Source organism: Vicia villosa, linkage group LG2 (assembly GCF_029867415.1).
Source record: "Vicia villosa cultivar HV-30 ecotype Madison, WI linkage group LG2, Vvil1.0, whole genome shotgun sequence".
NCBI lineage: Eukaryota > Viridiplantae > Streptophyta > Magnoliopsida > Fabales > Fabaceae > Vicia > Vicia villosa.
In genome coordinates, this window is record NC_081181.1 from 62,312,735 (window position 1) to 62,334,373 (window position 21,639).

General features: G+C 34.5%; 2 protein-coding genes across 3 annotated transcripts; both read left to right on the forward strand.

Annotated features, from left to right (window-relative positions):
* The first annotated feature begins 4,057 nt into the window (after window positions 1-4,057).
* Window positions 4,058-12,061, forward strand: LOC131650948 (xyloglucan O-acetyltransferase 1-like). 2 transcript variants are annotated; one of them, XM_058920644.1, is made up of 3 exons: window positions 4,058-4,254; window positions 4,533-4,820; window positions 10,789-12,061. In XM_058920644.1, the coding sequence occupies exons 2-3, from the start codon at window positions 4,625-4,627 to the stop codon at window positions 11,895-11,897; spliced, it is 1,305 nt and encodes a 434-aa protein (XP_058776627.1). In that variant the 5' UTR covers window positions 4,058-4,254; window positions 4,533-4,624; the 3' UTR covers window positions 11,898-12,061. The 2 variants fall into 2 exon arrangements, with proteins under 2 accessions (XP_058776627.1, XP_058776626.1); XM_058920643.1 differs by having other exon boundaries at window positions 4,058-4,820.
* Window positions 12,062-14,455: 2,394 nt separating this feature from the next.
* On the forward strand, window positions 14,456-18,619 carry LOC131649202 (zinc finger BED domain-containing protein RICESLEEPER 2-like). Its single transcript, XM_058918959.1, has 5 exons — window positions 14,456-14,530; window positions 15,575-15,698; window positions 17,216-17,726; window positions 17,813-18,015; window positions 18,135-18,619. Exons 1-5 carry the CDS (start codon window positions 14,456-14,458, stop codon window positions 18,617-18,619), a joined length of 1,398 nt encoding a protein of 465 aa, XP_058774942.1.
* Window positions 18,620-21,639: the final 3,020 nt, after the last annotated feature.

Here is a 21,639-nt window from a genome sequence, read left to right on the forward strand (position 1 = left end):
GAGAAACAATATTTGTTTTACTGATAATGTTGCTGATAAGTGACCACCTTGAATGATGATGTAAGTAAATAGTCTATAATGTCACTTTGGAATGTTGGATCCTAGTGATCACCTTGGTTTGTAATTGTGTTTTTTGAATTAATATAAATATATATATATATTCTTTAATTAAAAAAAATCATTGAATTATTGGCACCATACATATATGCATAACATGAATGATAACTTACCAAAATAGAATAAGAACAAAGACGACATTTTTGTAAAAAGTGGATGGAGAGCTTTTGCAAATTAAAGCTCAAATTAAAGTGGATGAAGAGCATTTCTAAAAGATAATTCCAATGTTGATAGGACAAAAAAGTTGTAATTGGCATTAGATTCAAAGTTTAGTGATAATTGACTATTTAGTGAAAGGGGAAGATAATCTAAATTTTGAAGTTTGGAAAAGTGTTGAAAATTGACAACACCACTCAAGTTGTTTGATGATAGACATAGTGTAGTTGTTTGATGATAGATTATGGAATATTGCCTTGTAGCTTGTTGCTGCATAGTTTTAGATACCGCAAAGAATATGACAAGACTGCACTTATATTTGTTGTAACTAATTATTTAATAGATCCAACATTATCAAAGATGACAAATACAAACACCATGATGGAATTTTTCCACTTAGCAAGTTTTTATTTGAGTCTAAATAAAGCAAGATTTGGAACCCTTTTATATTGTTCTGTAAAAGACCCTTTAATTTATTTTAAGAACAACCTAAGTAATCAAGTTGAGAAATGTTAAACAATGAATATGAGTAGCGTTAGGATAGATTTTACTTTGAAGGCTTTCACAACCAAGATTGAGACCAATCACATGACCAGATACAATATCACGGGAGACACTAAGCCGTGAACAACAATTTGTCCTGTTTTTCCATGTTGTTGTTATCTGAGGTTGGTCATGACAAGCATAGTTTGTATATATTGTGAAGGATGACTTGAATTGAAGCAAAACATAACTATCTTCAGGATTACATAGAATATTAGAAGATGAAGATGAAGATGAAGAGAATGTTAGAAAAAGGAAAAGCAAAAGCAAAAGAAACAAACAAAGAAGAAATAACTGAATAGTGGAGTTATAAAGGTTTGCATGAAATAATATAAAAGGCAACATTATATAATTATAGTCAATTTCAAATGCACTCAGTATGTTCATGAAATTATTAATGACGTTCCTTATATTATTTTATATTAATTTTCATTAACTTGGAAGTCTTCTCCAAAGATGGAACTTACTTTCCTCAAAATTTTATTCATTTCATATTTCTAGCCTTTTCTCTCTTCTTTTTTTACAGGTACTATAGTATATCTTTTATAAAATAGTATAATAATTCTTTTTCAAACATGTTTGGTAACAATAGTAGTCCACATTACTCTTTATTTGCATATCAATTCATGTTTCTTAAGTATTGAGATATAAGTGTAACTTGAAAGAAGTCCTATATTATTTGCATATCAAACTGCATTTTTTAGAATCGGGATTCTTGTATTAAATTTTCTACAGATTAACTACGATTTTAACTATCGATTAGTTACAAATTTTATGGATTGAAGTGTGATGTTGACATTGGCCACATGACACGTCAGCATCTTGCCACATTGGCATTACCACATGGCGTGCCACGTTAGCTTCTGTTAACGACGTTAGACATGAGGGGCTAAAATTGTGGATGAAAAACTTTAAGAGGACAATTCTTTAAAGAAAATTTTTCGAGGGACTAAATACAAAAATGACTATATTTAGAGGGATAAAAAACATACTTAACCCTTTAATTAATAAAAATAAAAAACTAAAACTATAAAATATAAGAATACCTTGTGATCATTTGTTTTTGTCAGATCTCATAACCACTAGATTAATTGCAACCATGTGTCAAATCCTACAGATGAAAAATCTAAACATTTAAAAGTTATATTTTGATAATATTCTTAAAATTATGACACCCTTAGATTTTCCAGGCATTGTGTCAAAGGTCCCAAGATTTAGTTGTAGTTGATATAATAGTGTATTCGCAAAAAGTATATGTATGCAACCTCACTAGTGTTGAACAAGTTAAGCCTCAGTAGTATGTGATTTGTCCATGAATTGGTTCATATTCTTGCTTCTTTAATTTATTTATATTATAATCCCTTCAATCTTGCTTTAATGATCTTAGTCGTTACGACCATTAATTGCAAAGTCTCTTTGTTCGGGCACAATCTTTATGGTCACTAACAACCTTTAGTTCTTGTTTGAGTGTGATCTTTATGGTTATTAATGATCTTATCTTCTTTTTTGAGTGTGATCTTTATGCATATTAATAACCTTGTCTTTTTCTCTATGAATGACGAATTTGATTGATATGGCTTAAGATCGTTCATAGCTTGCCTATGCCGTTTTAAATCCTTTCCATGGGCTTAACGTGCTCTAGCCCTAAAGGTTTGAGATCTATTTATGCCAAGTGGAGTTGAGCCATTACTAATATACCACTACATATCTCAAGCACATGGCCTAAAAGAGGGATTAAGTCATAAATCTTGGCAGCATAAATCTTAAATGAATTTATGTTATAAGAGATATATATTGGTACATAATACCCATACATGAGGCATGTATGAGCGAATTGCTTTAATTAATAAATCTTGACATCGCACGGTTCCCCAAGTACAAGACGTGCAGGTGTTAAGTGCTTTGAGTGATAAATCTGACGCGTAACTCACGCTTCCTTCCTTATAGTCGAGCTAACCTCTATCCTAGGTGACTTTGCCCAAAGTATGGTGTGGTGAGCTGCTTAAATACGTCTCGGGCGAGGTTTTGCTTTGCCTAAACTAACTTGAATATCTTTTAAGGACTTTGTAGATAAAACGGTATATAGGCAAGAAAACCAGGTGATAAAATGACCCTTGTGCCAAATCAGAGCTTTTGATGGGCTTTTTTAGATGATTTGACTCATGGGTCAGAGTAATCCCCAAGTTCATTATTCTTATTGAGTCAAATTAACCCGCCATCAATTTTTGTTGTTTCATGGAATATCGAGTGTCTTTTATTTTTGCTGATCATATTGAAAACTAAAAAGTCATTTATTTTGTTACCCATTAACGTTTCTGACAAGGTTTCACCTATGATTTTTATTGGTTTGGGCGACTATGTTCGCTTTTTGTTTGACTTGTCATTTGGTGGGATGATTACATATTTAATTAGTTCAAATTTTTTCTTGTATGTTTTAATATGAATTTTCCTTGTCGGCATGTATGTTTAAGTGTTGTCTCAACTTTGATTCAAATTCTAACATGCACAAATCTTATAGTGTGTTTGGTTGAGCATTTTTCTATTATATGGGAATTTGGGAGTACAAAAGATATGAAAATTATAAAGCTTTAATTTGGAGCCTAACCATACAAAGTACATATGTTGGGTGGTATTCCCAAGGTTTAGGGGTGGTAGACAAGGATCTTGATCCATTGTAGTCACTCCATAAAAAATTAAACTGGACAGAACATACATAGTTAACAGTGATCCTAAAAATTTTATTTGCCTTGCAAAAAATAATGGCCGAGTGGGCATGCGGAAACTACTTATCTAACACATAGCATCATAAAAATGGGAGGGAGCGAAACATATACATTAGAGAGACCATGTCTAAAACATTAGTTTGTTTCACAAAAAAATATTTTATAAAACAAGCATGTCTAACATACCTAACTCGTATTAATGTTTTTTTTCAGATTTGAGTGGTATTCTCCGGTTGCCTTGATTAAAGTTCTAAAAATGTTATTCCGAAGGCTCGAACACGCAAGGATCGAACATCATAGCCCAATTCCTTTTAGAATTAGAAAATTAAGATAGAATTATTATTTTTTAATTGGTTTATTATCGATGTACTAATGTTAGTCTTCTTTCACTTTGTTTGATTGAAATTTACAAAATCATATCAACACAAAGCCAACCACTTTTATTCCATCTATATTTTTCCATTAAAGTAATCAAACCAATCATTTTCACTATGACTCAACACCTTTATAGGTGTATCCTTCATTGCCTCACAATAATGCTTTGGCTCTATCTCTTCTATCCTTCATTCATTCATGAATTTCTCTCTCTTTTCTTAATCATCTCTCCTTTCTTCCAATCTTATCTAATTTTATCTAATCATGTTCCCAAACCCTTACAACCATGAACATCTTCCAAATCCATCAACAAAATTTCCATGTTCATGACAATTAAACGGTGAGTTTCCTTGTGCAACACTTTCTTCAATCTCACTTCTCATAACAAATACAATAAACCAATAATAAGAAAAATAATATTTTTTTCTATTCAATATTTATTGATCTATTCTATGCATTATGAATGTTGTTGACCTTTGTACATATATTTTCCAACAAAAGTTATGACTTCAAAATATTTAAGTTATAGCACAATTTCCAACATATGTATTGATGAAAACATTAACATTAAAATAAAACACTTAAACTACGTTTACTTCACGTCAATTTTTTTTGAAGGAAAAGTCAATTGTTCAACATAGAATATCACAAAAGAGAGACTATGAGAAGAAAAGAAAGTAGGAAAGGAAGCACAAAGAATTGCTTTCAAAATGAAAAGTACAATAACATCAAAAGATGATTCTATTTCTTTCTCCAAGACTTTTCTTTCATATACACATCGTCTTCTACTTCCTATAGCTCTTTTACCAATTGTTCTTCTTTGTTTGTACTTTTACCCTCTCTACCTTTCAAAATCTCAAACAAATGAGCTTCACTATGCCAATGTTTCTCCTCCTCCTCATTCAGGTATGTTCATGCATTATTTTATCCTCTTTTAACTACTTCCTCGGTCTCTTACTATATGTTATGATGTGTTATTCATACATAAATTGCTCAATAAATATAATTCTTTTTATAATATCCAATGAATTATTTATTTTATAAGATAATGATTAGTTATGTTAAACTTTAACTGTAAAATTATGTATAGTCGAGAAAGTACTTAAATGTTTATAATAGTAGTAGTAGTTGCATGATTAGATATTTTCTTATATTAAATGAGAGCATTGTTGAAAAATGTTAATTGCATAGTAGGGATTGTTAATTTGTAATTCCTTGTGTCGAAGCTGTTACTCGAACACAAGGTGTGTCGAAGTGTGTAACAGTTTGTTACACATAAGTTTGTTTTTAAATCTAGATAGATTTGATTTAGATTTAAAATAGATTAGATTTGATTTAGCTCCAAAATAGGTATTTTGGGCTTTTATAGTTTTGGGCTTTGGCTTAGGGAGAAAGCTAACCTAAATCTATAAATAGGGAGTAACCCTCATTAGTTTGTAATCAAGTCATTATCTTGTATTCACAGAAGTTGCAGTTGCAAGTGAATAACAGAATTTCCACAGTTTGTGGGCAGAGAGAAACTCTGCAGTAAATACTTTCTCTTTCTCTTTTAATATTTCCGCAAACCCTAATCCTATTTTTCTTCATTGTCATCTTTAACGATAAGGAATTACTCAAAGGTTTGAGAGTCTAATTCCAACATCTGGTATCTAGAGCTCCGGTTAATCGATTCAAGGCAAGAAGAATGGCGATGGCAATGAGTCATCCGAATGGGCATTTTCCAGCAACACTACCAATTCTGAAAGGAGATAACTATGAGAATTGGTGCAAACAGATGAAGGTTGTATTCTGTTGTCAAGATCTTTGGGATCTTGTAAAAGAAGGGGTAGAACCGCTTGCAGAAGGTGCGAAGGAGGAAGAAAAGGCTGCTTATAAAGAATTGAAGAAGAAAGATTATAAAGCCCTCTTTATAATCCATCAATGTCTGAGTCCAGATAATTTTGAAAAGGTTAGTGATATAGAATCTTCAAAAGAAGCTTGGGAGATTCTTGAAAAATCTTTTGGAGGTGCAGAAAAAGTGAAAGAGGTGAGGTTACAAACTCACAAGAGAACATATGAATTGCTTCAGATGGAAGATAGCGAAAGCATAACTGATTTCTTCACTAGGGTTACGAAACTAGTGAATCAAATCAAGATATGTGGAGAAGTGTTAACAACAAAAGCTGTTGTTTCGAAGATATTGAGGTCTTTGGCCCCTAAGTTCGACCACATCGTGGTAGCCATAGAAGAGTCGAAGGACTTGTTGAAATTGACAAAAGAAGAGCTTCAAGGGACGCTTGAATCTCATGAACAAAGAATGGCTGAAAGAGCTACGGGCAAGTCGAAGAGCGATGTGGTTCTGCAGGCTCAGTCAGCAAACGAAAAGAAAGGCAAAGGAACCTGGACTGGAAATAAAGGTAGAGGTGGCTACAACAATTCGACTGGTCGAAATCAGCAAGAAGGAAATTGGTCGAATCAAAGAAAGCCCTCTTACCAAGGCAACCAAAGAGGTGGTGCTGCAGGTAGAGGAAGAGGTGGTGGTCGAAAGCCTGACAAGAGTCACATTCAATGTTTCAACTGTCAGAAGTATGGTCACTATTCGACAGTTTGTCCAGAAAAGAATAAAAGTCAAGAAAGTGATGCAAAGCTTGCAAAACAAGAAGAAGAAGAGATGTTGTTGATGGTCACAACAAAATATGAAGATAAATTCAAGGACCAATGGTACTTGGATTCAGGATGCTTATCACACATGTCTGGAAGAAAAGATTGGTTTGTCAACATAAGACCCTCGATGAAAAATATGGTGAAATTTGCAAATGACAATACTCTAGCAGCTGAAGGTATTGGTGATGTAATGATTACGAGGAAAGATGGAAAGAGGTCAGTAATTTCCAATGTGTTGTACATACCAGGCATGAAGAGCAACTTACTCAGCATTGGGCAGTTGGTCGAAAAGAACTACAAGGTTTCGATCGAAGATAAGATGATGAGAGTTGTCGATGCAAGTGGGAGGTTAATCTTGAAGGCTCCTATGTCACAAAATAGAACCTTCAAGATCGAACTCAATGTGATGGAGCACGAGTGCCTTGCAACTGCAGCTAGCAGAGATGAATGGATATGGCACTATCGACTAGGCCATCTTAACTTCAATGACATCAGAGAGTTGAAAAGAAAGAATATGGTTTCAGGACTGCCAGAAATCGACATTCCAAACGAGGTATGTGAGGAATGTGTGCAGGCGAAGCAGCACAAGAATAGCTTCAGCAAGGATGCAGGAAGCAAGTCAAAGGCAATCCTTGATGTCATATACTCTGATGTATGTGGTCCTATCCAGGTGGATTCGAATGGAGGTAACAAATACTTTGTTACATTCATAGATGATTTCAGTCGAAAACTATGGACTTACCTGATCAAGAAGAAAAGTGAAGTGATCGAGATATTTGTCAAGTTCAAATCTATGGTCGAAAGACAAAGTGGTCGAAAGCTCAAGGTTTTGAGAACTGATGGTGGTGGAGAATATGTGTCGAAAGACTTCGACATGTTATGTGAGAAAGAAGGGATTGTGCATGAGGTGGTGCCACCCTACACTCCACAGCAGAATGGAATTGCAGAAAGGAAGAATCGAACCATCATGAATATGGTAAGAAGTATGTTAAAAGGCAAGCATTTACCTAAAGAATTTTGGGGAGAAGCAGTGTCGACTGCAACATACATTCTAAACAGATGTCCGACAAAGAAGCTAGAAGGAATTACTCCAGAAGAATGTTGGTCTGGTGTGAAGCCTAGCTTGAGTCATCTGAAGGTATTTGGATCTATAGCACATAGACATGTGCCAGATCAGTTAAGAAGAAAACTTGATGACAAGTCGAGTCAAATGATTCTTATAGGATATCATTCGACTGGAGGATACAAGTTGTTCAACCCAGTGAACAAGCAAGTAGTGATCAGCAGGGACGTGATCATAGATGAGCTTAAAGAATGGGATTGGACTGAAAATGTCAAGAAGGATTCAGTGAGAATTCTTTATGACGAACCAGCTACTGAAGTCGAAAGAGAAGAAGTTCGACAAGAAAAAGTCAGAGGTGATGCAGGCCCAGGCAGACCTCAGAGAACAAGACACATGCCTGCAAGGTTGCAAGAATGTGTGATTACATCAGATGATGTAGTCAATGATGAAGGTGAGCTGGTACATTATGCTTTCTATGCAGATGTCGAACCTGTTAATGCAACTGAGGCATTGAAGGATTCGAAGTGGGTGAAAGCTATGAATGAAGAATTGAAGTTCATCAAAGACAACAATACTTGGTCACTTGTCGAATTGCCTCATGGCAAGAAGGCAATTGATGTGAAGTGGGTATACAAGGTGAAGTGTAATCCCAAAGGTGAAGTGACTTGACACAAGGCAAGGCTTGTGGCGAAAGGATTTCTTCAGAAGGAAGGAATTGACTTCGATGAGGTCTTTGCACCTGTTGCCAAGATCGAAACGATCAGGTTGGTTGTTGGTCTGGCGAACATGAACAATTGGCACATGTGTCAGATGGACGTTAAATGTGCATTCCTGAATGGACCCTTGGACGAAGAAGTCTATGTTACACAACCAGTTGGGTTTGTGAAACACGACGAAGAGAGAAAAGTGTACAGACTGCATAAAGCCCTGTATGGACTGAAGCAAGCTCCAAGAGCTTGGAATAAGAAGATCGACAGTTTCCTAAGGGAGAAATCCTTTGTGAAGTGCACAACTGAACATGGGGTATATGTAAGAAGAAGCAAGAGTGAATTGCTTATACTATGTCTCTATGTCGATGACTTGTTAATAACAGGTAACTGCAAGAAAGAGATCGAAGGCTTCAAAGGTGATCTTAGCAAGGAATTTGAAATGACAGATTTGGGCGAAATTTCATACTTCCTTGGTATCGAATTCTACAAGGGTAGTAGAGGCTTGATGATGCATCAAAGAAGATATGCAAGTGAAATTCTCAAGAGATTTGAGATGGAAGAATGCAATTCGACTTTGACACCTGCTGAAACAAGATTGCAACTGTCGAAGAACCCAGATGAAGAGGATGTCGACCCAACCCAATACAGAAGACTTATTGGGTCATTGAGATACCTTTGTCACACAAGGCCTGACTTAGCATACAGTGTAGGTATGATAAGTAGATTCATGCAGAAGCCAAAGGTATCACACCTAGCAGCAGCGTAGAGGATACTGAGGTATCTGAAAGGAACTCTCGACTATGGCATTCTATTTCCTGTAGCTGATGAGGGAAAAGAATGCAAATTAGTGGGTTACACCGACTCGAGTTGGTGTAGTGATGCTGAGGATCGAAAATCCACAGCTGGTTATGTGTTTATGCTAGGTGGTGCACCAGTTGCTTGGAGTTCGAGAAAGGAACCAGTAGTGGCACTATCATCATGCGAAGCAGAGTACATAGTTGCTTCTCTTTGTGCATGTCAAGCAACGTGGATGGTGAACTTGGTCGAAGAAATAACAGGTAAAGATCATGGAGCAATTACCATGAAGATCGACAGCATGTCAGCTATCAATCTGGCGAAGAACCCGATAGCACATGGTCGAAGCAAGCACATTGAAATGAGGTTCCACTATCTTCGAGAGCATGTAGCTAAAGGGAAGATGAATTTGGAACACTGCAGAACTGAGAATCAGATTGCAGATATCATGACAAAGGGAGTGCTGGTTGAAATATTCAGAAGACTAAGAGCTATGATGAATGTAGATAGCTTAGACACAATGAATTAGGTGGTGTGTTAATTTGTAATTCCTTGTGTCGAAGCTGTTACTCGAACACAAGGTGTGTCGAAGTGTGTAACAGTTTGTTACACATAAGTTTGTTTTTAAATCTAGATAGATTTGATTTAGATTTAAAATAGATTAGACTTGATTTAGCTCCAAAATAGGTATTTTGGGCTTTTATAGTTTTGGGCTTTGACTTAGGGAGAAAGCTAACCTAAATCTATAAATAGGGAGTAACCCTAATTAGTTTGTAATCAAGTCATTATCTTGTATTCACAGAAGTTGCAGTTGCAAGTGAATAACAGAATTTCCACAGTTTGTGGGCAGAGAGAAACTCTGCAGAAAATACTTTCTCTTTCTCTTTTAATATTTCCGCAAACCCTAATCCTATTTTTCTTCATTGTCATCTTTAACGATAAGGAATTACTCAAAGGTTTGAGAGTCTAATTCCAACAGGGATGTGGTCTCTTAATATTTTAAAGTGAGTAATAATTTGAAATAAAAAAAGGATTACAAATTAGATAATTATAATAAGACAATGATGACAACTTTTGACAAATCAGTATATTGATTGATCTATTATCGCCTGAGTACCCATATTTTCAACGTTTCGACTTTTTTTTATCAATTATTGGGTGTTAGTATTTAGTCACATTCAAGGTTGTTTTAAGTTTTTTAAAGTTTTGTATAGGTCAGTAACGATTCAATTGTGACAAAATAATTAAGGGGTCATATTTTGTGATGGCTTAATTGTAGCAAATCTACTATAAAGCCCTACATAACTCAATTTAACCATGAAAAAATTGAAGTACATTGCTATAGTCAATCTTGCATATCCTCAAAAATGACTTTAGACGCACTAAAAAACTTTTTGCAGATTTTAAGAGTGTTTTTAAAGACTAAAGCTTAGATTTCTATTCTTTAATTTAAGCGTATATATGATGTCAACCCAACAATTTTCTTGGAGTTTCATAATGAATACTTAAAAGTTTTTAACAGGACATTGATTATAAGTCTTTCAAATTGAGCTTTCCTTAATAGCTTAAATCCTAACACCACTTTGATTATATTTATTCAAACTATATTGAGTATTAGAATATAGAATTCCTTGTAACTAATAGCTTTATTGTTTATTGGCAGTAAATACCATACACAAAGTTGATGATCCTTCATGTGACTACTCCAATGGAAAATGGATCCATGACAAAACAGGCCCTTCATACAATGGAACAACATGTGCTACAATCAAAGAAAGCCAAAACTGTATCACCAATGGAAGACCAGACTCAAACTACCTTTACTATAGATGGAAACCAACTCAATGCAATCTTCCAAGGTTTGATCCAAACACTTTTCTTCAACTTAGTAAAAACAAACACATATCTTTTGTTGGTGATTCTATAGCTAGGAACCAATTTGAGTCCCTTCTTTGCATGCTATCGTCTCTTTCCAAACCTAAACCGGTTCATCATAAAGGTTCTCATTGGTGGCATTTTGAATCTCATAATGCAACTCTTTCGTTATATTGGTCACCGTTTCTAGTACAAGGCGATGCAAGATCGAAATTAGGGCCGAGTTTGAACACGATTCATTTGGACCGCGTTAACGGGAAATGGGAGAAGGATATGGATGGAATGGACTTGATTTTGATATCATTTGGTAATTGGTTTAATGTTCCTTCGGTTTATTATGAGAATGGTTCGATTATAGGTTGCTTAAATTGTTCGGGTTATGGTCTTAATTACACCGATATTGGATTTTATGATCCATTAAGAAAGGCTTTAAGGAGAAGTTTGAAAAGGATAGTTGAGAGGAGAGTTGGTAAAAAGAATGAAATTGGTGTGATTGTTAGAACTTTTTCACCTTCTCATTTTGATGGTGATTGGGATAAATCCGGTACATGTTCAAAGAAAGAACCGTATGAGAATGGAGAGAAGGAAATTGGAGAAATGGAAAGTGAGATTAGAAGGATTGAGATTGAAGAAGTGGAAAAGGCTAAAGTGAAAGCAAGAGAATTTGGAGGGGTAAGGTTTGAGATTTTGGATGTAACGAAATTGGCATTGCTGAGACCAGATGGTCATCCTGGTGCTTATATGAATCCTTTTCCGTTTGCAAATGGTGTTCCGGAGCGCGTGCAGAATGATTGTGTTCATTGGTGTTTGCCAGGGGCTATAGATACATGGAATGAGATTTTGGTAGAGATGATGAAGAAGTGGGATTTGGAGGGACAAGAATGGAGTGAATTGTGAGATATTGTTCTTATCTTGTTAATATAATGTTTCCATAGAAAGATTGTGTTTCATATTTGGGAGAGGTTTTTGTTAATAGTTGCTAGACAAGGAAAATGTTTCGGATTTTAATGTACATTATTCTTGTTAGTTATAAATTGCAATTCATTAAAACGTTTTTTATACATTAATTTTTTTTTATGATCGGTGATTTCTGATGTATTGATGGTGGTTTTGATAGCCTGAGCTATAATTCAGTCCATATAATAATGTAATGGTTTATTGGAAGAATCTTTTAAAACATTTTGTTAGATTTGGGTATAAAGGGTGAATTGAAAAAGACCTTTAATAACATGAGTTAAGGAATAAAATAGTGACTTAGTCAGAGGAAGAAAAATCGAAGTTAGTTTTCATTAAAAACATCAAAGTTAGATATGATATGAAGGATCAAAGGCAATAAGTTAACTAGTTAAGCATAGATAAATTAAGGATCAAAGTGAAGAATCTTATATCTAAAAAGAGAGAAAAATTTCACCTTTTTTCTTTCTTCTTTCACTTTAACTTTTTCTCAAATTTAGATAATGAGAAAGTGTAATGGGGTAAAATATTGATTCTCTTTAATCATATTGACTATTATAGAAATCTAATGTAGTATTTTTGTTTCCATCTCTCTTGCATGTCAAATATGTTTGGTAGATCTGTCCATATGATTTGTTGCGGTCAACAAATTGACGCAATCATCCAATCATGAATTATGACTTATGAGACGTTCGATTTAAATTTAATGATCTATATTTAATTTCAATATTTATGAATTGTAGAGTAAACTAATAACAAATCTGTGCATTTACACGGATTCTGATACACGCATTTATTTTAGATGATCTTTTTTTATAGAAATAAATTAAAAAACGTATTCAAAGTAAAAATAAAATTTGTCATTAGTAAAATTTTAATTTTTTATGAACTAAAGTTGCATTGTGTCTAGTTAAAATTAAAAAACTAAAAATAAAATTGTAAAAGAAAGATTATAAGACCTTAAAATGAAATTATAAAATTTAATGTCACATAAAAAAAGGAATAAATTAGAATTTATAGTAATTGTAAAAAAGGATGAATTTAGAAATAAAATAAAATATTGATGAAGTTAAAATAAGGAGAATTTGATTAATAAAAAATACTATAAATAAGAAGATAGATAATAAAAATCACCTAATGAATTTATTGAATGTGAATTAAGTAATAACTCGGGCTTTCGCACAGATTTTGATCTGGATAACCGTTTGTTTGCACGGGTACTGTTGTATTACCTGTCCGTTCTCATAAATTTTGATTTGAAAATCTGCGAGTTCGTATGAATTTTGATTTGAATACCCGTGCATTTGCACGAATACTGACGTGTTACTCGTGCGTGCTGTGTTATAAGACAAATAAATAAATTTATTAGTAATGAAATATATTAAAAATTAGAAATGGGTGACGTAGTTGTAAAATAAAATAATAAAATAATTTAATAATAAATTAATATGCAATGATATGTGAAATGAAAAAGTTATAATGATATTAAGGGATGCCCGTTCGTCCGCACGGGTAGGTACGCACACTTTTGTTTTTAAAATGTAATAAAGGTGTAAATAAGTAAAACAAAATAATTTTATCAGAATAGTTTATTAATTTTAAGAGAAATATATGTTTCAAAAATAAAAACTACATCGTATCAATTTTTCAATTTTTAAAAGAAAGATATTAATAATATATAATTCAATTATTTAAATATTATTTTAAAAATTATTTTATTTTAAATAAAATAATTTCAATATAAAAATATTAGATACTTAAATAATTTAAAAACAACACATTTTTCTCGTATTTGGATTCATATGGATCTTTCTTTGCAATAACTCGTGCATTCACTCAAATTTTGCCCTGATTACTTGTGCGCTCACACGATATTGATGTGTTACCCGTGCATTCGCACGAATTTTGATATGATTACTCGTGCACTCACACGATACTGATGTGTTACTCGTATGTTCGCACGAATACATTTGTGGTACCTACGCTTTTGTTTTCCAAATGTAATAAAAATATAAATAAAAAAATTTGTTTTCCCTTAGTTTCCCAAAGTTCAAAACACATCAATAATTTCATAATAGAAAATATAATAATAGTCATACAACTTATATAATATATGTATGTGGAAAATATAAATTTGGTAAAATTCAACTATAGATTCAACTATAGACTAAGTAGAAATGAACTGCATTTTGCAAGAGAGAAATGAACCGCCAATTATATTTTAATTTTAATATTTGCATTAATGTTAATACTTCACTTCATAGATGTTGTGGCTATGGCTATAACATTGTTCCCACTGAATTATAAACATTTATTTTGATTGTTGCTAGTGACTAGTGACACTGCTTTACACTCACATTACGTTTTCTCTACCACACAACAAAGTGTTCCAACTAGGGCTGGACAAGCGGAAGCCACCCGCAACAACCCGACCGAACCCGACGGCGATTTGTTCCACGGATCGGTTATCTTCGGACTACGGGTAGCAGCAAGAAGGTGAAATGGACAACGATGGCTGGATTCGGTCGGTTTCGGTGATGGATTTGTCACCCGTCGGACTCCGGACCCGACCGATGGTATGTTATCTTATTTTATTATTTTTAGTTATAGTATGATACCTGATGGATTATGGGCTTAATGAAAATCACTTTGGCCCAAATTGAGTGTTTATGCTTCGTTTGGATTAGGGTTATCTCATATTTGCTTTCTTCGCTGTCCGCCTCCTCCCTCTAGGGTTTTCACTCTCAACTCTTCATCTCTCACCATTGTCATCTCTCACCATCATCATCTCTCACCATCGTCATCTCTCAGTTAGTGCTCTCATCTTTATCTCTTTCAATGCTTTGGTTTATTTATGGTTTCTGTATCTTTCTGTGTTAATTTCTGAAATGCTTATCTCTTGATTGCAGATTTTCATCATGTGGTTTCCGACTTAACTCAGGGAGTTATGATCAAGTGGGATAAATTTTGAAGTTTAAGAGGTTGTTTTACTTCTGTTTTAATTTTTATTAGTTCTCATTTTGCTAGTTCTAATGTAGTTAAGTTCTTCTGATGTTGGTAGTTATGCAAGGAGTTGAAGGTATGCAAGGAGTTCAAGGAGTTAGAAATTTGCAAAATAACGGTACGTTTAGCAAAAGTTTATTTAAGATTTAGCTATAAAAAGTTTGCAAATTTCTGTTACAACAAGTTTGCTTCTGTATAACAAGTTTAACTTATGTATTTTGCAATTGATCATATCATCCATGACTGTGAGGAACTTGTGTCAAATATGGATGACTCTCGAGTTATGTAGATTTAATTCTAATGCCCATAGTTTAGTTAATCTGTCAAAAGATGCTAGTTGAAGAACTTGGTTGGGTCATGTCCCTACTCAGCCGAACAAAAACGTTGTTCCACTGTTTTCTCTTATCTAATGAATATGTTTGCTGTCCAAAAAAAAAACTACCAACATTTTCCTATAAGAAAAAGTGAAAAAGCTAAGGGTTCATCATAATATGTAACAGAGAAAAATAGTGGAAGCTTATGCTTTATTTTCCTCTTTGTTGTTTGTTGGTGGAGACTAGTTTAACACATGTATTTCTGAACTTTGATTTACAAATAACTTATGTATTTTGTTTCAGTTATGGAACAAGATCCTCCAACAACAACACCAGCAGCAGCAACAACACCCATTGAGGTCTGCACAAATCCGCCTCCTATTGGTCGGAAGCGAAGAAGAGCTAATGCGAATGCTATTAGAAAGAGGTCAGATGTATGGGACCATTTTAATCTTATTCCCGATAGTGATCCCGCTGTTAGAACAAGATTTGTTCTTATCAATTATCTTAGTTTTGATGATAACAATAATATGAATTTTGCTTAAGATAATATGGTACTCTAATCCAATGCAATTTCCCTTTCAGGAAATATATAAAGAGTACGCATAATTCAGCGCTCAGAAGTTGTATCTCAAATGGTTCAGTATGCAACATCAGAACATGGTCTGGCAAGACATCAGAAGATGGTCGAAGCAGAATCAGAACATGGGTCTATGGAAGCATCAGAAGAACATGAGATCAGAAGCACTGAAGATCAGAAGATGGTATCACGCTCAGAAGCACTTCAAGGTCAGAAGATCAGAAGATGCTATGCACCAAGCTGTTTGACTCTGATGATATTCAAACGTCGCATTCACAAACATCAGATCAGAAGGAAGTACACGTGGCAGACTACGCTGACTGACAAAAGGAACGTTAAAGCTACTAAAGGCTACGTCAGTAGACACAGCGTGAACAAGGCTCGAGGTAGTTGACAAAAGCGTATAACATTAAATGCAAAGCTGTACGGAACACGCAAAGCATTAAATGCATTCAACGGTCATCTTCTCAACGCCTATAAATATGAAGTTCTGATGAGAAGCAAGGTTACCAATTTCTACATCTATTCTGTGAATATCAAACTTGCTGAAACGCTATTCAATCAAAGCTCAGAATCTTCATCAACTCACTACATTGCTGTTGTAATATCTTAGTGAGATTAAGCTTAAACTGTAAGAGAAATATCACAGTTGTGATTATCGCTTTTAAGAAGCATTTGTAATACTCTTAGAATTACATTAAGTTGTAAGGAACTAGAGTGATCGTGTGATCAGTATACTCTAGGAAGTCTTAGCAGTTGGCTGAGCAGGAAGTCTTAGCAGTTGGCTGAGCAGAAAGTCTTAGCAGTTGGCTGAGCAGAAAGTCTTAGGAGTGAACTAAGCCTAGAGTGATCGTGTTGATCAGTAGACTCTAGAAAAAGTCTTAGGAGTGAACTAAGCAGTTGTTCCTGGAGTGATCAAGTTGTGATCAGAAGACTCTGGAAGACTTAGTTGCGGACTAAGTGGAAAACCATTGTAATCCGTGCGATTAGTGGATTAAATCCTCAGTTGAGGTAAATCATCTCTGCGGGGGTGGACTGGAGTAGCTTCGTTAACAGCGAACCAGGATAAAAATATTTGTGCATTTATTTTTATCGTCCAAGATTTAAAGTCACACTTATTCAATCCCCCCCCCCTTTCTAAGTGTTTTTCTATTCTTCACCCGCTACTGCGGCATGTAAATACTGCCATCAAAAATATATGTGTGACTCTAAGAAACACGGAACGTCAAATTTAAAGAGTCACATGAAAACATGTTCTAAGTATCCGTTGAACCTTTCAACGGACCCTACCCAAACCATATTGACATATTCAACAATTCCGGGAGTTGGGTTAGTTCCAACATCTTCTAGGTTTGATCCTGTAGGTTGTAGAAAAGGGTTGGCTTACTTTATCATTTTAGATGAGAAGCCCTTTAGAACAGTTGAAGGAGAGGGATTCAAGTACTTTTGTTACCAAATGCAACCCCAATTTACAATACCATCTAGAAGAGCCATAGCTAGGGACTGTTTTCAAATATATCTTGATGAGAAAGTGAGGTTGAAAGCATTATTTAAATCTGATTGTAATAGAGTGGCAATTACAACAGATTGTTGGACTTCCGTTCAAAATCTAAACTACCTGACCCTCACTGCTCATTTTATAGATAAGGATTGGCAATACCAAAAAAGGATAATAAGCTTTGCGAGTATCCCAAATCACCGAGGTAAAACAGTTGGTAAGAAGGTTGAGGATGTGCTGAAGGAGTGGGGGCTGAAAAACGTTTCAACTATCACGGTAGATAACGCAGCATCAAATGATGTTGCTGTTAAGTATTTAGAGCAGAAGATAAGAAACATGAATGGACTTTTTTTGGATGGATTTGGATTTCACATGAGGTGTTGTGCACATATATGAATTTGGTCGTGAGAGATGGATTAAAAGTAGCTAGCAACTCAATTTCAAGTGTTAGAAATGCGATTAGGTACGTAAGATCTTCACCCCATAGAGCGTTAAAGTTCAATGAATGTGTGGGTTATGCCAATATTACATGCAAGAAGTTGGTATGTCTTGATGTTTCAACTCGTTGGAACTCGACGTATTTGATGTTAGATGCAGTTGAGAAGTATGAATCAGCTTTTGATAAGCTAGAAGATGAGGTTGAGGATTATAGGGATTTCTTTGAAGGTGATTCCCCCCTAGTAGTGAAGATTGGGAGAATGTTAGGGTATTTATTAAGTTTTTGAAGAATTATTATGAAGCGACAACTGTTTTTTCTGTTTCAACAAAAGCAAGTTTGCATACAGCTTTCCCTTTCCTGGCTGGAATTTATGTTGAGCTTAAGTCATTAAACTTGGACCTAAATGGACTGTTTGCTAGTGTGGCTAAGGAAATGTTGGATAAATTTAAGAAATATTGGATTGATATCACTAAGATGAACCAACTCCTCTATTTGGGTGTTATTTTTGATCCCCGATATAAGTTACGATTTGTGGACTGGTGCTTTACTGATATGTATGGACCACTTTCAGAAACTAAGAAATCTTTGTTAGAAGAGATCAATAACAATCTCTCCAAAATCTTCATGGTTTACAAAGAAGCCTATGACAATGTTGAAGGACGTATCCCAGCAATGGCAGCCACTGTTTCTAATGGTGAAGCTGCTGCCAGTGTCGAAGTACCGGCACATGTAGCTAGACAAAATGCTTTTCAGCAACATTTGAAGTCTATGGATTCAGTTGAAGAAGTAACTGAGCTTCAGAGCTATTTAAAAAAAATGCATAAGGTTTAATGAAAAGGATAAAGATAAGTTTGACATTCTAAGTTGGTGGAAACATAATGTTAGAGAATACCCAGTTCTGTCCCAAATTGTTAGAGATATAATGTCTACACCAGTTTCAACTGTGGCTTCTGAGAGTGCTTTTAGCACTGGTGGGAGGGTTTTAGAGATATATAGAAGCTCTCTTAAACCTGAAATGGCCGAGGCTCTTATTTGTGCACAAAACTGGTTGAGGCCTTCATTAGATCAGTTCAAAGACTTGGAATTTACTGAAGATTATGAGATTTCTGAAGATGCTTTAAAAGGTATATTGTTTCTATCTATCTTAAGTGTTAATTTTAATTTTGTTTTGTAATATTTTGCTAATTGTTGTTCAAATACTGCTTCTTTATAGGATTTGCTGAACTTTCACTCGGAAGTGGAGCATCGTCTTCATCTCAGACACAGCCTTCTGGCTGTGCCTAAGCACTTTTTGAGGTTGAATTTTTTGATCATCTTAATTTTTTATAAGAATGTATGTATTATTTATAATGCTTTCTATGATATTCGCAGCTACTTTTTTTGGAGTCATGGTGGACTCGTTTTTTGAAGCCGACATTAACACAACCAACACTTTTTGAAGCCGACATTAACACAACCAACACTTTTTGGAGTCATGGATGACTCGTTGCTGCTCACTGCCACTTTGTATGAAACAAGGTTGTGCATGAATTACTATGTATTTTTCATTCAGTGGTTATGTACTTCTGATATGGTGCTTTATTTTAACATATTTACTCTGTCTTTTTCATTCATTTTAACAAGAATTGGGCTGCTGAACTCATACTGCCGATGGAACATTCAGTTTGCAACTAATATAGCAAAGGAAATGCATGTTGGTCACCTTAGAACTACCATAACTGGGGAACACAGGTAGAACAGGTTCCATTTTTTCTACTGCTGAACTCATACCCTCTTCTATTTTTTCTATTGCTTTTGATAAACTCCCTATGTAGATTCTCATTCATTGCTGGAACAGGTTCCATCTTAGATTCTTACCAATGGAACAAGTTCTCATTCTGCTGATGGGAGAACATATATGAACTTGTTGGAGTTTCTGTGGTCACAGTGCAACTATATGCAACTAAGATACAATTGTTGGAGTTCCTGCAGAATTACAGAGTTCTTGTCAAGGTAATTCTCTTAAAATGTATTAAGCTCCTAATTTTAGGACTTTATGAAATTCAATACATGTTGATTAAATCCATAGAGAAGTTAAAATGTATTAAGCTAGTAAATTTAGGACGTTATGAAATTCACTACATGTTGATAAACTTTCCTGAACAAAGTAAGATATGTGAATATTCTAAAGCAGCACAAGAAAATATTTACCATGTTTTACCACACATTCTCAGTATCTCGTGATTACTTGAATTTGTACGTGTCTGAGTGAAGAAGTCTGGAAGTTGTTCATTTTTACAAATCTTAGCATGCAAAAATATTTAAGCTACATAGAATAGTAGTGAAACAATTTAAGTTATCCTATCAGTCATCTTTGTTTTGGATTCAAATTACTGAAAAAGTCATGTTGGTTGCAGCCTATTTGTTTCTTGATAGGTGGTTTTAGAGTTAATTGTTATAATAACTTGTGAGACTTTTTTGGTGGTGTGTGCATTTATAATACTTGGACACATAATAGTATGCAACTTAGTTTCCAGTCTCATATGTTAATGATTTATATATGTCTTTAGGTTCTTTACGACAGGGACACTGGAAAAAGTAGAGGCTTTGCATTTGTGACCATGAGTTGTGTTGAAGATTGTAATGCAGTAATCAAAAATCTTGATGGAAAAGTAAGAACCACTATCTCTCTTCCTTGTAATGCTTAAATATTTTTGCATGCTAAGATTTGTAAAAATGAACAACTTCTCAGTATCTTGATGGAAAAGTAAGAACCACTATCTCTCTTCCTTTTTATTACTTTTAAAAGTGCCCAAGTTATCGATTGCAGAGCACACTATTTTATTCCTGTCTGTGTTTTTAGATAGCTTCCACTGTGTCTTGCATTTCTTGCAGTGTGCTCTGTTCTGGTTTGTTGATAAATATTGTTTAAGAGGGCCTGGTATCTTTTGTCTCTGAACTGCATGAAACCTATACTTGTAAACAAATAATCCACTACCTTCTATGTCATCAAATCTTTATCATTATTTTATTCTCTTATTTGTAGCCAAGCTGAATCCCACAGAATCACAACAATTGTGGATACTATGGCTGTGATTTTAGAATTAGCTTCTCTTAAAATTTTTCAATTGCTATATATGTTTTGTGTTGATTAAATCCATAGAGAAACCTTAAGCATGTCAATTTGGTTTTAGATCCTTTTTCAGATTGATACTTGCAGCACTGCAACCATATTTATGATTCAATGCTTATTTGTTCAAATGAATACAGCAGCAAAAATGGAGGTTTTGGAACTAGAAGATGGAGCTTGTCTTAAAGGGAAAGAGGAAAGAATTTGATGTTGGACCTAGAAGTTATGATGATGGACATGAATAGAAAGTTATGTTGATTGTGTTATTAGGTGGCTTGTTAAGCTTATTTATAAAATTGTAATGAACTTGATGTTACAGAATTTTAACCTATCTAACCACCTATTGATGAGTGTGATGCTTGAACTGCAGTCTTAAAGTATGGTGAATTTGAATTTAATCAATATGTTAAATCTGAATTCAAATGTTTATGGCAATTCTTTAAAGTAAATTATTGTAAAGATAAGGCCCATGTTCATCTTAAAATTTAACAATAGATAAGAGAAAAAAATAAGGCCCAATTTAACAGATAGATTTTTAATCTGAATAAAAAAAATTAGAAAAAAAAACATTGGATTTTGTTATTTGGGCTAGATTTTGAATTGGGCCAACAATAATTGATATCCGAAGTAACCCGGCCCTGTCACCCGAACCCAAACATACCCGAACCCGAACATACCCATTACAAGGTTGGATCGAAATGGGCCACACTTTGTCACCCGAGGGTTGGGCCGGATTGATGAT

Coding starts and splice junctions, on each gene's coding strand:
- LOC131650948 (XM_058920643.1), top strand. CDS start 4,625: ATGAAAAGTACAATAACATCAAAAGATGATTCTATTTCTTTCTCCAAG. Junction 4,821..10,788: donor TTCTCCTCCTCCTCATTCAG/GTATGTTCATGC, acceptor GTTTATTGGCAG/TAAATACCATACACAAAGTT.
- LOC131649202 (XM_058918959.1), top strand. CDS start 14,456: ATGGACAACGATGGCTGGATTCGGTCGGTTTCGGTGATGGATTTGTCA. Junction 17,727..17,812: donor GGATTTGGATTTCACATGAG/GTGTTGTGCACA, acceptor AAATGCGATTAG/GTACGTAAGATCTTCACCCC. Junction 18,016..18,134: donor TTATAGGGATTTCTTTGAAG/GTGATTCCCCCC, acceptor GTTTGCATACAG/CTTTCCCTTTCCTGGCTGGA.